This window comes from Aotus nancymaae, unplaced genomic scaffold (assembly GCF_030222135.1).
Source record: "Aotus nancymaae isolate 86718 unplaced genomic scaffold, 86718_ANA_hifiasm-v0.15.2.pri h1tg000017l, whole genome shotgun sequence".
Taxonomy (NCBI): domain Eukaryota; kingdom Metazoa; phylum Chordata; class Mammalia; order Primates; family Aotidae; genus Aotus; species Aotus nancymaae.
In genome coordinates, this window is record NW_026988429.1 from 11,067,901 (window position 1) to 11,083,645 (window position 15,745).

Here is a 15,745-nt window from a genome sequence, read left to right on the forward strand (position 1 = left end):
TTAGCAACATACAGAGTGTGGGCTACTTTATTTACTTTTTTTTTTTTTGGAAGAAAATCACTTTATTCTAATTAACTCACAAAGAATAAAATCATAACAGCTACTTTAAGGAGGCCATACAAATATTTGACCAGCTCCAAATTCTACAGAGTAGGAACACCCCCTTCCATTTCAATTCTGAAGCAAAGAAGCTAGTAATGACAGGAGAGGTTTAACTGATGGCTACACTTTATACCTTCACTATTAATTAATGAGAGCTGGTTTTCCATTTCTCCAGTTTGAACTTCTTGATTAGGCCAATCCGTTTGCAAGTCGGCACTGTTTTAGCACCTCACTGAAACCCTCATAGAGCTTGATGTCACCCTGGTTCTGGGCACACTCCAAGAACTGTTTGATCTCATAGAAGCAAGGCTGCTGCTGCTGTGCCGGTTGGGTTCCCTGAGGCTCCTGGTAAGTGATGTCAGGCCTCGCAGGCTCAGGATCACTTCCTCCACTGAAGCCCCCAGTAATGGTGTTGCCCAGTGTGTGCCCCACAGCAGAGCCCACAGCCACGCCAGCTGCAGTGGTTGCCATCTGGGACAGCAGACCTGGCTGCCGGGGCGCAGCAGCGGGAGAGCCAACTGCAGAAGGGGGTGCCGCTGCTGGTGGCTGAGCAGCTGGTGCTGGCCTGGGCGCAGCTCTCATCTGAGGGGCCCGGCTGGCCGGAGGGGCCACGCGGGAGGTGCGGCTTCGGCTTCCACGCGGCATCCTGGCTACGGGGCTGCTTGGCCTTTAGACGTGAGACAACCAGAGAAGAGCTCAATGGCTGCTAAGCTACTTTTTTTTTTTTTTTTTTTAAGAAACTTCTATTATTTATTTATTTTGTGAAGATGGGGTCTCACTATGTTGCCCAGGATGGCCTTGAACTCTTGGGCTCAAACAGTCCTATTGCCTCAGCATCCCAAAGTGCTGGGATTACAATTATGAGCCACTATGGCCGGCCAGAGAATGGGCTACTTTAGATGGGGTGGTCAGAAAACGTCTAATTGAAGATGAGCATTTAAGGAAAACCCTCAGTTAAATGAGAAATATTTAAAGGAGAAAAAATTGGGCTGAGGATACAGCAAATGTAGAGGTCCTGATATTGGAATGTTCATGGAACACCACAGAGGCCTTGTTGCGGGTGGAAAGGGGTAGGAAATGAAGTTGGCATAGTTGGAGCCAGATCTTGCACACTCTTGCATTGTAGGCCGTGTTGAGCACTGTTGAACGGTGAATGCTTTGAGACACACATTATGGAAGCCCTGCTTTTATAGAAAGGTCTTTTTGACTAAATAAATGGCAGAGGGTGGAAAGTTAAATTATTCAGTGTGTCCCAAACATCTCTAAGAACATTTCTTTACAAACTTTCCACTGCATTTACCATTCTTTTACTCTTTATCTTTCTTGACCCCTGTTACTCTGTTTAGCTGATGTTTCCTGGAGGGTGTGGTGTTTGGTGGAACGTGAATCTCTATTTGAATGTAAAACCCTTGGGTCTAGAAACTGGGTCATCTACATTAGCAGCTTTCAAAGTTTTTTAAAAAATATAACACATGCTGAGAAATATATTTTATATTCTGATCCAGTAGTCACATACATGTAAGGTTTAAATGAAGCAAGCGAGGTTCGAATGAGGCAACTGAGGCCAGTTATTGGAATGAAGAAATTTAATGGGCTTCTGGGCGAGGTTCTGCGGTCCGACAGGACAGGCCGGAGAGAAGTCGCGCTTGGCTCCTCTTGGGTGTGGGGTTTTATAGGGAGTGGAGGTGTTTTGATTGGTTGTGGGGAAGCAGGATGTGGGCAGGGGCAAGCTGCCATTGGCAGGTAGGCGGGATTTCCGGTGAGTGGGCCGCCCAGGGGGAGTGGGACCTGGACGGGGCAAAATGCTATTGGGCAGCTTCTGGCAGGGCTTCTTTTAAATTTTGGCAGGGTTTTTCATCGGTCGGCTAAGTGCTGAGTGTAGAGGCTAGTATTGAGTGCAGATTTGCGTGCTGAGTGCAGAAGTGGGCGTGGAATGGTGATGTGGTTTCTAGGCGGGGAGGGGGGTGGGCGTGTCCGAGCTCCCAGCAAGGCTGGAGGGGGAGTGGGCGTGTCCGAGCTCCCAGCGAGGCTGGAGTGGGGTGGGCATGTCCGAGCTCCTGGTGCGGCGACCGGCCTTAAAATACATATGTAATGAAGCAAGAGTAGTGTAAAATAATACTTACCATTACTTTGAAACATATACCTTTTTATTCTGCTTCTTAAAAACCAAAATACTAGTTGTGACCTTCTTGATTGATTTCACATTCTGTTCATGGAGTGTGATCTACTATCGAAAAACACAGGCCTTGGCTGTCTAACCTAAAACGTTGAGTCCTTATGTGCAAGGTATTATGATAGGTACTGTGAGGCATATAGAAAACTCCTCCTGAAATATGTGGTATAACTGAAGCAGTAGGGTCTAAGTATTTAAAATAAAATAGCCCTTGTATGACTGGGGCAATTAAAAGTGTCAACTCATTTACTACAAGTTGTATAGTGTTGGCAAGTGGAATGAGGTGTTATTTGGGTGTCAGAGAAGGGATTTCCTTAGGATGGCATTTAAACTTAAGACTTGAAGAAATACTGTATTTTTATAGGATGAGTTGGGGGAAGGGGATCTGCCAAGTTAGAGGATGTAGGAGGTAAAATGCATAGCTAAGAAAACATGCAGTGTCTTGGAGAGAGGCAGGTGGGAAAACAGTAAGGAGATCAGAGTTTCTGGAATAGGAGACTCCCATATGTTAGCAGTTGGAGTGAGGTATATTAGAAAGGTTGATTGACTTACCTAAGGTTCCGAGGGGGAGTGGGACAGGGACTCATTTGTTTGGGCTTCCAGTTCAATGCTAGTAGTCCGTTTTCTCATCTGTGAAAGAAGGACACTAATGCCTGTTTAGCTACTCTCTAAGGCTTTTGTCAAGATGAAATGCCAATGCATGTTACAAGGTTTTCTAAGCTAGATAAAGCACTGCATAAATGTAAGGTGATGGTATTTTTTATCATGGTAATAAGATAAGAAATGGTGGTGGGAGCAAGGTCGATAAGTGAAGGATTTTGATTGCCACGTGAAGGTCAGTCTTGTCCTTTTCCCATACAGATTGTGGGATGGAGGAAGGAGTAGTGCATTCAAAGTTTTAAGCACAGAAAGGGAACAATGAAAAGTGGTATCATTTAAGAAGATTGGTATGGTTGTGTGTGTGTGTGTGTATGAGACAGATTGGTGCCTGTGCCTGTGCCAGTGGCAGGGAGACCCTAGAGCTTTTTGCTGGAATGAGCTTGAGCTTGAAATAAAAAGGACCTGAATTTGTCAATGGTCGTAGGAACAGAAAGAAAAAAGATGCCTTAAGATAAAGGCTCATTGTTGAGAGAGCAAGGAATAAAGCATAAATTGCAGGACAGTCAGCCAGAGTGCCACAAGAATTGCAGGTTCTTCTAGTAAATTGGGAAGCTAGGAGGGGAGAGTCAGGAAAAAGAATCATTTTCAGCTTTTGATACTTTGAATTTAAGGTGATAGTAGGCCACTAGATAGAAATCAGAAGTGGGAAATACTAATATAGCAGATATTCAGGGGTTCAGGGGCAAGAAATTGGGGCTAGAGATAAGAATTTCATAGCCTTGCTGGATGCAGTGGCTCATGCCTGTAATCCCAGCACTTTGGGAGGACGAGGTGGGCAGATCATGAGGTCAAGATATCAAGACCATCCTGGCCAACATAGTGAAACCTGTCTCTAGTAAAAATGCAAAAATCAGCTGGGCATGGTGGTGCACCTGTAACCCCAGCTACTCGGGAGGCAGAGCCAGGAGAATTGCTTGAACCCTGGAGGCAGAGGTTGTAGTGAGCCGAGATCGCCCCACTGCACTCCAGCCTGACAACAGAGCGAGATTCTGTCCCCCGCCCACAAAAATTCCGTAGTCTTCTACATTGCAGCCTGAGGATAAGCTAGATTTCTAAGGAAGAAAGCATAGAGAAGGGAGAAGTAGGTTCATGTTTAGAAGCAAGAGACAGAGGAGTCAGGGTCAGTGAAGTCAGAACACTGAGAGGAGGACCCTCATGTATTGACTTGGAAGCCATCTTCTATAGTATAATTGCACTTGTCATATGAGTGTTGACTTGTCTGTTTCCTTTAAATATAAGCTTCTTGGGAATGGCGGTGGGAAGTAGAGTAGATGAAGAGGCAGGAAGGGGAGAAACTAATATTAACCAAGCATCTGCTATATTAATATTTATTGAATGCTCACTATGTGCTAGGCACTTTTGTAAGCATTTCACGTGTACCAACTCATTTAATTCTCTTAACAGTCCTAAGAGATATGTATCATTATCTCAGTTTTATAGATTGGGAAATTAAGGCACTGAGAAGTTAAGTACCTTGCTCGAGATGACTCAATGTTTGATAGAGCTGGAATTCAAACCCAGGTCTGAGTTCTTAACATTAAACTCTGTACCAAGAACTTTTAGACTGGTTCCTATGGCAGATACCTCAGTTTAAAGGCTTATTAAAATTTCAGATATACCCAGCAAGGCATATGTTATTCCATTTTACAAATTAGGAAATTGAGTTTCAGAGAGATTAGGTTATTTGTTGTAGGTCCTGTAAGTAGTAAGAGATAAAGCCAGGAATTTTTTTTTTTAATTAATTAATTAATTTTTTTTTTTGAGACGGAGTTTCGCTCTTGTTACCCAGGCTGGAGTGCAATGGCGTGATCTTGGCTCACCGCAACATCCACCTCCTGGGTTCAAGCAATTCTCCTGCCTCAGCCTCCCGAGTAGCTGGGATTACAGGCACAAGCCACTATGCCCAGCTAATTTTTTGTATTTTTAGTAGAGACGGGGTTTCACCACGTTGACCAGGATGGTCTCGATCTCTTGACCTCGTGATCCACCCGCCTCGGCCTCCCAAAGTGCTGGGATTACAGGCATGAGCCACTGCGCCCAGCTTTTTTTGAAACTGAGTCTTGCTCTGTTGCCGAGGCTGGATTGCAGTGACGCGATCTTGGCTCACTGCAACCTCTACCTCCAGGTTCAGGTATTTCCCCTGCCTCAGCCTCCCAAGTAGCTAGGACTGCAGGCATGCGCCACCACACCCAGCTAATTTTTTTGTATTTTAGTAGAGATGGGGTTTTACCATGTTGGCTAGGATGATCTTGATCTCCTGACCTCGTTACCTGTCAGCCTTGGCCTGCCAAAGTGCTAGAATTACAGGCATGAGCCACTGTGTCCGGCCAAAGCCAGGATTTTTAATCAAACTCTATCAGAGACCAAAGCCCATGTTCATTCATATTTATTTATTTACTTTTTGAGATGGAGTTTCGCTCTTGTTGCCCAGGCTGGAGTGCAATGTCTCGATCTCGGTTCACCGCAACTTCTGCCTCCTGAGTTCAAGCGATTCTCCTGCCTCAGCCTCCCAGGTAGCTGGGATTACAGGCATGCGCCACCATGCCCAGCTAATATTTTTGTATTTTTAGTAGAGACAGGATTTCTCAACATTAGTCAGGCTGGTCTCAACTCCAGACCTCAGGTGATCCACCTGCCTTGGGCTCCCAAAGTTCTGGAATTACAGACGTGAACCACCGTGCCCAGCTTGATCATTCATATTTAGTTGAGAAGCCATCTGACTTTTTCTTTGAAGGACCAGATAGCAAATGTGGCTTTGTGTGCCACATGGTCTTGATTGCAATTACTCTATTCTGCTGTTTTAGTATGAAAGCAGCCATAAGTCTATGTGTAAACAGATGAATATGGCTATTATGATTGAGTAAATCTTTGTGGGCACTGAAATTTGAATTTCATATAATTTTCAGGCACCACCAAATATTATTCTAGGTCCCCCCTGCCCCATCATTTAAAAATGTAAAAACTATAGCAGGTTGTACAAACCAGATGGGGGACTAGATTTGTCCATGGGCCATAGTATGCTGACCTCTGCTTTAATCCATTCTTCTAATAAATATGTATTGAATCCTTACACTGTGGAGATGTGCTGGGCACTGGTGACATAAAAGCAAAGGGAGTTTCAGTCCTCTGAGACAGGTGATTGTAATACAGGGTAGTAAGAACTGTAATAAATGTATATTTACCAGATACAGTGGAAAAACAGATACAGAGGCACCATACTTTGATGGTGAATTTATGAAGGCATCTCATAAAAGAATGATAGTTGATGGATTGCCAGGCTTATGGTGTAGGGGAAGGCATAGGTAGCATTGCTGAGGCAGAAAGGGAGGGACAAATGCCAGGAGATGAGTTTTGTCAAGAGGGTAGGGTGATGAAGAGTGAGTTTTTAGGAAATTTTAAGCCAGGGAGTAACATCTGATTTTTGTGCTCTAAAAGATAGCACTCTGGAGGATAAATTTGCAGGGAGGAAGGCATAGGAGGGAGATGGTTTTGTTACCACAAGAAAATATAATTGCTGTAGTTGTAGAGGTGAGTAAGAGGCATATCTATCTGGTGATTGATTAGACACAAGAATTGTGGGAGAATGAAAAGTCTAAGAAAACTCAGGTTTTTGACTTGATTAATTGGGCATTGCCATTCATCATAATGCATATAGAGGACAGAGAAGCATGCTTTGAGGATGGGTGCAGGAAGCAGCAAAGAAAGGACTTTGGTTTTTGGCATGTTGAGTTTTAGGTGCCTGAGGGCCATCAGGTAGAGATGTCTACGGGGATTTTACCATGCGACCATGAGGTCTAGGCTAAAAGGAGTCCCTGATTGTAGAGTGATTGCTCAGGGATGGTGAAAACATGGATTGAGAAGATAAGGAGACTGAATTGAACATTGAAGGAGCAGGAAACTGAACAGCCTGGAGAATAGGGCCAGGTGAGAGTATTGGTGTTGAAACTTAAGAAGGTGATTTTCCTGAAGAAGAATATGGTCAGTAGCACTACAGAAAGGTCAAGAAGATAAGGAATGCCATATTCATGGGCTTGAGTCATTGGAGTAGGGAAGGTTGTGGAACTTAATGAGCAGTTTCAAAGGAGTGGGCTGGAACCCAGATTGCAATATGTTAAGTTCTGACTGAATATGAGAAATTGAGGACACTACCCAAAGGTTTGGCTGTGAAGGGAAGGAGAGATGACAACAGCTGGAGGTATCTCTAGCACCTAGTGCATATTTTGGCACATAATAGAGACTGGGAAAATTCATTCATTCGACAAATACTGTGCCAGAAACTATTACTGAAGCTAGGGATAGAGTAATGAAAGATAAGAGGAACAGCTTCTCACCATGAAGCTTACATTTTAGTGGAGAATGGGGGTTGAGGAGTAGAGTAGAAATGAAACATAATTTTGGAAGGTGATAAATATTCTGAAGAAAAGAAAGCAGAGTGAGAGAATAAGGATTGCATAACCTGTCCGTGTGCAGTGTCCCATGCCTGTAATCTCAATACTTTGGGAGGCCAAGGTGAGAGGATTGCTTAAGCCCAGAGTTTGAGACCAGCCTGGACACCCTGTCTCTATTTTAGTTAAAAAAAAAAAAAAAAAAAAAATTGCATAACCATGTAAGTCAGATGAGTGGTCTGTGTGGCTGTTTTAGAAAGGATGGTCAGGGAAGGCCTTTTGAGGAGGTGATATTGGAGCAGAGACTTCATTAAGTATGAAAACCCTGAGTTGGAACACAGTAGCTTGGTTGTGGAACAACAGGGTGGTTGGAGCTGCTAGGCAAATAAGAGGAGTAGAGAAAATGAGGTAGGGATAAGCTGGGTCCAGGTTATATGGGACATTTTAGGCCATGGTGAGGAATTTGACTTTGATACTTTTTTTTTTTCCATCACCCACACTGGATTGCAGTGGTGCAATCTTGGCTCACTGCAACCGCTGCCTCCCGTGTTCAAGCGATTCTTCTGCCTCAGCCTCCTGAGTAGCTGGGACTACAGGGGTATGCGACTGTGCCCAGCTAATTTTTGTGTTTCTAGTAGAAACAAGGTTTCACTTTGTTGGCCAGGCTGGTTTTGAACTCCTGACCTCAGGTGATCCACTCACCCTAGCCTCCCAAAGTGCTGGGATTACAGGCATGAACCACTGCACCTGGCCAAACTTAGGTCTTTTTTGACCGGGCTTCTAAACTGGTATATCAGAGCATCACCACAGACATTATCTTTCAGCTGGGTTCAGTGGTTCACACCTGTAATCCCAGCACTTTGGGAGGCCAAGGCGGGCAGGTCCCTTGTCCCCAGGTGTTCAAGACTAGGCTGAACAACGTGATGAAACCCATCTCTACAAAAAATACAGAACAATTAGCCAGGCATGGTGGCACATGCCTGTAGTCCCAGCTATTTGGGAGACTGAGACGAAAGGATCACCTGAGCCCAGGAGATCGAGGCAGCAGTGAGCCATGATTGCAACACTGCACTGCAGCCCAGGCAATAGAGTGAGATCCACCCAGTCTCAAAAAAAAAAAAGAAAAATCCAAAAGAAACCAAAGACAGTATCTTTGCTTCATTAGGGAGTATCAGACAAGACTGTCATTGTCCTCATGGACATAATAGATGTGTTGGATGATAATATAAGAGGAGCTCATCACAGACTGAGTAGCTTACAGAGTGTTAATCCACAGATAGTGTCAACCTGGAATAAAGAGACACTGAGATGATTCTCTGTCTCTTGTTTCTGTTGGGAGGTAATTTGTTTTATACGGACTGAGATTAAGACATAGTTGACATACTGCCTTAATCTATTACCCAGCTTCTCCCATCAACATTTTATCACTTTTTTTTTCAATTTTCTACTCCCCTCTATCTTTTTTTTTTTTTGAGATCGAGTTTTGTTCTCGTTCCCCAGGCTGGAGTGGAATGTCACGATCTCGGCTCACTGCAGCCTCCACCTCCCAGGTTCAAGTGAAGTGATTCTTCTGCCTCAGCCTCCTGAGTAGCTGGGATTACAGGCACATGCCACCATATCCGGCTATTTTTTGTAATTTTAGTAGAGACAAGGTTTCACCACGTTGGCCAGGCTAGTCAAAAACTCCTGACCTCAAGTGATCCAACTGCCTTGGCCTCCCAAAGTTCTAGGATTACAGGCATGAGCCACCGCACCTAGCCTATCCCCCATTTTTGAGTTTGAACATTTTTAAGCAGATTTCAGACCTGCATATCCTTTTACTCAGAAATATTTCTGTATTTGTTCGTAACTACTGGATAATGATGCACTACACACACGTGCATGTGTGCGTATAAGAAATCTCAGTGTTATCACACCTCATTAACAATACATTAATGTTTAATAGTTCATGTTCAGTTTTCTCATTTGTCAAATATGTCTTTTTAGTTTGTTAAAATCAGGATCCAAATAAGATCCACATGTTACATTTGGTTATATCCTTTAAAGCATCTATTAATTTATAATAGCCCTTCTTTTGAAAATCCTGTTTATTTGTTGAAAAAACTGGATCATTCCTTTGATAGTATTTCCCATATTTTGGATTGCATTTTTATGATATTTTACTGTATTACTTTCATCACCTATGTTTCTTTTAAGTGGTACTCAGTTCTAGAGTCTTTTTTAAAATTTAAATTTTATTTTTTCTTGGTATGATAGATATGTTCTGAGTTTCAGGATATCAGTTCTAGAGTCTTGATTCAGGTTTTTGTCTTTGGTAAGAATATTTCATAGGTGCTGAATATGTTTTTATAAAAATATTACTGTTATACTTCTTTTTTTTGGAGATGGAGTATCACTCTGTCACCCAGGTTGGAGTGCAGTGGTGTGGTCTCAGCTCACTGCAACCTCTGTCTCCTGGGTTCAAGCGATTCTCTTGCCTCAGCCTCCTGAGTAGCTGGGATTACAGGTACCCACCACCATGCCCAACTAATTTTTATATTCTCAGTAGAGACGGAGTTTTACCATGTTGGCCAGGCTGGTCTTGAACTCCTGACCCCATGATCTGCCCAAAGTGCTGGGATTACAGGCGTGAGCCACTGCGCCTGGCCTTTACTTCTTATTAAATTATTCTGACAGGCTTACACTATCTGGTTGTCTTAGTGGGTTCACATGTCAGGCTTTCCAGACAAATGACACTGATGTGAGCTGCTTGGATCTATTCTTGATAGTGATTGCAAGAGATTGACTTTCCAGCTTTATCGTTTTTATTTCTGTGATTATTCATTAGAATTCTTCTATAAGGAACTCTTGGCTGAGCACAGTAGCTCATACCTGTAATCCCAACATTGGGAGGCTAAGGTGGGAAGATCACTTAAGCCAGGAGTTCAAGACCAGCATAGGCAATATAGTGAGATCCTATCTCTTCTAAAAATCTGTGTTTAAAAAGAACTCTTGTTCACATACTTTAAAGAAATCACTAGAATGCTGAAATGTAAAGGAAAAATGAAAACGGTATATGATAAGATAGTATGCCTTTCAAGATACAGATGCTCAGGAAGTTATTTGAAGAAGTCAGATACTCTTTGAATGTGATGGCTTTAAATCCAATCCATAACAGACATGTTGTATTGAAGTTCAGATACCACAAGCAGTATTGCCATCAATGTTTTTTCTTTTTGAACTGCTCATGGTGTCAAGTTCCAAATAATTGTATTTCTGGCAATTTCAGTGTGTATGTTAAAATCATGCAAAAGTACTTAGTATCTAGATAAAAACTTGAGTTAGCTTCTATACTTAAGTAATTATAAACAGGTTTTTCTCTTGGGACATTTGATAATTATGTGAAAGGTTAGTCTTCATTGTGTAGTATTGTCTGTCACACTGCAGGTGTGGAGTGCAGGCTGAAGTGCAGTGGCATGATATGGCTCACTGCAACGTCCGCCTCCCAGGTCCAAGCAATTCTCCTACCTTAGTCTCCCGAGTAGCTGGGATTACAGGCATGCACCACCATGCCCAGTTAATTTTTTTTTTTCTTTGTACTTTTCGTTGAGACAGGGTTTTACCATGTTGGCCAGGTTCATCTTGGACGCCTGATCTCAACTGATCCACCCGCCTTGGCCTCCCAAAGTGCTGGAATTAACAGGCATGAAACACTGTGCCCAGCCTCTCATTTATTTTTTATAACAAATAATTTAATGCCTATTGATTATCCTGAAAGAAAATTAATAGGTGAGTCTTAGGCCAGGCACTGTGGCTCACGCCAGTAATCCCAGCACTTTGGGAGGCTGAGGCAGGCAGATCATGCGGTCAGGAGATCAAGACCATCTTGGCTAACACAGTGAAACCCCATCTCTACTAAAAATACAAAAATAAAATTAGCCAGGCATGGTAGCACGCATCTATAGTCCCAGCTACTTGGGAGGCTGAGGCAGGAGAATAGCTTGAATTCGGGAGTCAGAGGTTGCAATGAGCCAAAATTGCACCAGTGCACTCCAGCTTGGGCGACACAGAGAGACTCCATCTCAAAAAAAAAAAAAAAAGTTGAGTCTTTAACTACATTTGAATCTGACATTACAGTGAAGTAGTTGAGTACCTATACCTACTTACAGTAAATAAGTTGGACTTAAATAAGCTCAGAAGAACTTTCACTTTCCTACACTATTTATAGATATGGGTAGATACCAGAATGAAAACTGCTAGAATGAGTAAAAGCAGAATTATTGCATATGGTAAGAGAAAGGGGGAAATAATTTTGTTTGATGTAGGGATAACATAAGACAAATTACATACTTCCCACATGGAAAAATAAAAGTAGTATCATGTAGTCATCAGTGAGTTTGACCTTATTATAGTGTCAAAATAATTCCCTGTGAGAAGACCTGACATGAGACAAGGAAGGGAGGAAATCTCACAGAAAACCTGGTGGAATCCACTGTTATCTACCTACGTTCAGCCCCTAGTACTTAAATGTCCCCTAGAGAAAATATCCCTTGATAGGCAATGAGGAATGAAGGATTAGAAAAAGAAACAGTAATAGATGTGTAGTAGACTTTAGGGGACATTACTAGAGTTAAAAATAGCAACCTCAAAATAAATAAGTTCAACATTTAATTTTTACAACGTAGGTTTCTACCTATTGTGTCACAAAAAGTGAAATATAAGCTGACATTGATGTGAAATATGTTTTTTAATGTTAATAAAATCAGCAAGAACCCTGTGTTTTATAAGCCTCTTGTAACTTAATGATGTTTGGAAATAAATCTCTTCAGCAGTCTCTATTTTATATTTGGAAGTTACAGCTCTGAAAGCAGTCTGATCAGGTACAGTGTACTGGAAAGTCAGCTACAAGCAGCTTTGCATCCAGTTTTCTGGAATGTTTCGGTAAAGTCCTAAATGAAGCAAAACAATATTAATTTGTATAATAGTGACATACTAGAAAATAAGTGTTTACTAAAACTACAAATAATATTGTGGGTTAAGGTGAAAAATCGAATTAGGTATTGTGCTTAGATGATTTTACTTTTTTTTTTTTTATATAGAGTCAGGGTCTTGCTCTGTTGCCCAGGCTGGATTGTGGTGGCACAATCATAGCTGCACACTGCAGCTTTGAACTCCTGGGCTCAAGTGATCCTCCCACCTCAGCATCTTGAGCAGCTAGGGCTACAGACATGCACTGCCATGCCCAGCTAAAGTTTTGTGAGTTTTTTGTTTTGTTTTGTGGGTTTCTTTTTTCTTTTTGTAGGGATGGGGTCTCACTATTTGTTGCCTAGGCTGGTCTTAAGCTCCTAGTCTCCAGTGATTTTCCTACTCTCCCTCCCAAAGTGCTGGGATTACAGGTGTGAGCCACTACTCTCAGCCTTACATAATTTTATTTAATTAATTAATTCATTCATTTTAAAATTTTTTTGAGGCAGGGTCTCTCTCTGTTACCCAGGCTGGAATGCAGTGGCAGGATGTTGGCTCACTGCAACCTCTGCCTCCCAGGTTCAAGTGACTCTCCCACCTCAGCCTTCTAAGTAGCTGGGACTACCAGGCATACACCACCATGCCTAGTTACTTTTTGTATTTTTTGGTAGACACAAGGTTTCACCATGTTCGTTAGGCTGGTCTCAAACTCCTGACCTCAAGGGGTCTGCCTGCCCTGGCCTCCCAAACTGCTGGGATTACAGGTGTGAGCCACTACGCTCGGCCCCCAGCCTTATGTAATTTTAAAGTTTTGGGTTTTGCCATCTGATTTTTTTAGTTTCCTTCTTGAATGTCTGGTAGGAGGTTTAGAAAATCATGTTACGATGCTGAACAATTCTTTATTGCATTTTCTGTGCATTGCAAAACGCTTAGCATCTTTGGCACTTTTCCTCAATAAATGCCAGTAGGGCCCCTAATCATTGTGATGACTAAAAAGTAGTCCTTATACAGTTCTAGAATGTCCCATGGGGGTGATACCTCTCAGTTGAGAGCTATAGTGACTAAATTGATTTTACTGAATTACAACCTGTAGTTTGTCACATGTTGCCTAGCAACACAAATGCAATGAGAGATGCATTGTTAGACAATTTTGTCATGGTGTGAATATCATATAGTGTACTAACACAAACCTAGATGGTACAGCCTACTATATACCTAGGCTATATGGATAGCTTATTGTTTCTAAGCTAGAAACCTGCATAGTATGTTGCTGTACCCAATATTGTAGGCAATTACAACACAATGGTATTTGTGGTTCTAAACATACCTAAACATAGAAAAGGTATCAGGAAAAATATGATATAATAATCTTGTGGGACCACCATCATATATGCAGTTTTTCATTGACCTAACCGTGGTAGGCTTTGGCATCCTCCTCAAAACTGGTAGAAGAATTGATTGTATTAATAACATCATTGCAAATACAGAATTGTTACTTTCCTAGTATTGATGGATCTACTTCAGTTAGCTTTGTTCTTTACATTCTGGTTTTCAGACTCCAGTATAAATGTTAATGGCCCTACTAAACTCGTTTGAGCTCCAGTTTAAATGGTACCAGTGTCCTATGAAATATGCAGAAACCCTTTCAGAAACACGTTTCAGGTTGTCTTTTAATCTCTGAACATAATGCATGCATTGACAGAGCATTCACTGTACCATCAGAGAATCGTTCTTTGAACCACCTGCCTGCTTGTTAGCTTACTTTTTAAAAATGAACTTTTATTTTGAGACAATTTTTGATTTACAGAAAAGTTGCAAAGATAGTATAGAGACTTCCCATATACTCCTTACCTGGTTTCTCCCAATATTTTGCATTACCTTGGTATATTTGTCAAAACTGAGAAACCAACACGGGTACATTATTACTTATAAAGCTCCCGACTTTATTGGGGTCTTACTGTTTTTTTCACTAATATCCCTTTTCTGTTGTGGAATCCAGGATACCAGGTTGCATTTAATGTCTCTTAGTTTTGACCTTAGTAGCTACAGAGAACTGAGTGCACTGCCTCTGTGATAGTTCTGTATGGAGCTGTGGCATCCCCTCAGTATTGCCTCTTCCCAGCTCCTTTGCTAAACAGCCTATTTTGTCCTTTGGTAATTTCTCTTGGTGTAGTTTCTAGATATTCTGCCATTCTGTCTATATACTATATATACTAACTATATAACTATATATACTGCTGTACTTGTTTTCCACTTTAAAACAAGACACACAGGACTGAATGTAGTTCTTCACATATGGTCTGGCAAGAGTGAAATGTAGATAAATCACACTTATGGATCTTGTATGGTTATTAATGCAACCTAAGCTTGCTTGTTTTTTTGCTGGCGTTTTTAACAGCTGCATCCCATCTTGGGCTAATATTGAAGCAAAGGTTCTACTTAGTTAATTAATCCAGGATTTTTTATCACATGAATTGTTGTTTTATCCAAAGGCAATGACTTTGTATGACGTCCTTTTTCTTTTCTTTTTTTCCTTTTTTGTTTTTTTGAGACAGAGTTTCACTCTTGTTGCCTAAGCTGGAGTGCAATAGTGCGATCTTGACTCACTGCAACTTCCACCTCCCAGGTTCAAGCGATTCTCCAGTGTCAGCCTTCAGAGTAGCTCGGATTACAGGCGCACGCTACACGCCTGGCTAATTTTATTTATTTATTTATTTATTTATTAGTAGAAATGAGGTTTCACCATGTTAGCCAGGCTCATCTCAAACTCCTGACCTCAGGTGATCCACCTGCCTCAGCTTCCCAAAGTGCTAGGATTACAGGCCTGAGCCACAGCACCCAGCATGAATTCCTTTTAAAAGTCATCTTGCCAGCATGGTGATCCTAGCACTTTGGAAGGCCGAGGTGGGTGGATCACCTGAGGTCAGGAGTTTGAGACCAGCCTGGCCAACGTGGCAAAACCCTGTCTTTACTAAAAATACAAAAATTAGCTGGGCATGGTGGTGGGCGCTTGTAATCCCAGCTACCTGGGAGGCTAAGGTGGGAGAATCACTTGAACCCGAGAGGCAGAGGTTGCAGTGAGCCTAGATCATGCTGCCACACTCAAGCCGGCGTAGCAGAGCAAGACTCTGTCGCCAAAAAAAAAAAAAAAGTCCTCTTGTTTTGCACATTCATTTACCTCTCTTCAATCATTTACCTCTCTTCAATCTCTGTTCTGTCATTCAATATTTTAACTGTTTTATGCATAAGCTTATAAATATTTGCTGTCATTTTTTTTTAATTTTTAATTTTTTGTTTTAAATAGAGACAGGGTCTCCCTATGTTGTCTAGGTGCGTCTCAAACTCCTGGGCTCAAGGAATTCTCCTGCCTTAGCGTCCCAAAATGCTAGGATTACAGGTATGAGCCACCACACCTGGCCTACTGTCATTTTCTGAGTCACTAATAAAAACATTGTATAAAATAGGGTCAAGTACAGGACAT

At 41.9% G+C, this 15,745-nt stretch overlaps 2 protein-coding genes across 2 annotated transcripts in view; one reads left to right on the forward strand and one right to left on the reverse strand.

Annotated features, from left to right (window-relative positions):
* The window catches only part of KCMF1 (potassium channel modulatory factor 1), an 85,219-nt gene that overhangs the window by 13,824 nt on the left and 55,650 nt on the right, over window positions 1-15,745 (forward strand). The window lies entirely within an intron of this gene.
* On the reverse strand, window positions 285-786 carry LOC105707913 (coiled-coil-helix-coiled-coil-helix domain-containing protein 2-like). Its single transcript, XM_064377868.1, has one exon. The coding sequence runs from the start codon at window positions 745-747 to the stop codon at window positions 292-294; it is 456 nt and encodes a 151-aa protein (XP_064233938.1). The 5' UTR covers window positions 748-786; the 3' UTR covers window positions 285-291.

Coding starts and splice junctions, on each gene's coding strand:
- LOC105707913 (XM_064377868.1), bottom strand. CDS start 747: ATGCCGCGTGGAAGCCGAAGCCGCACCTCCCGCGTGGCCCCTCCGGCC.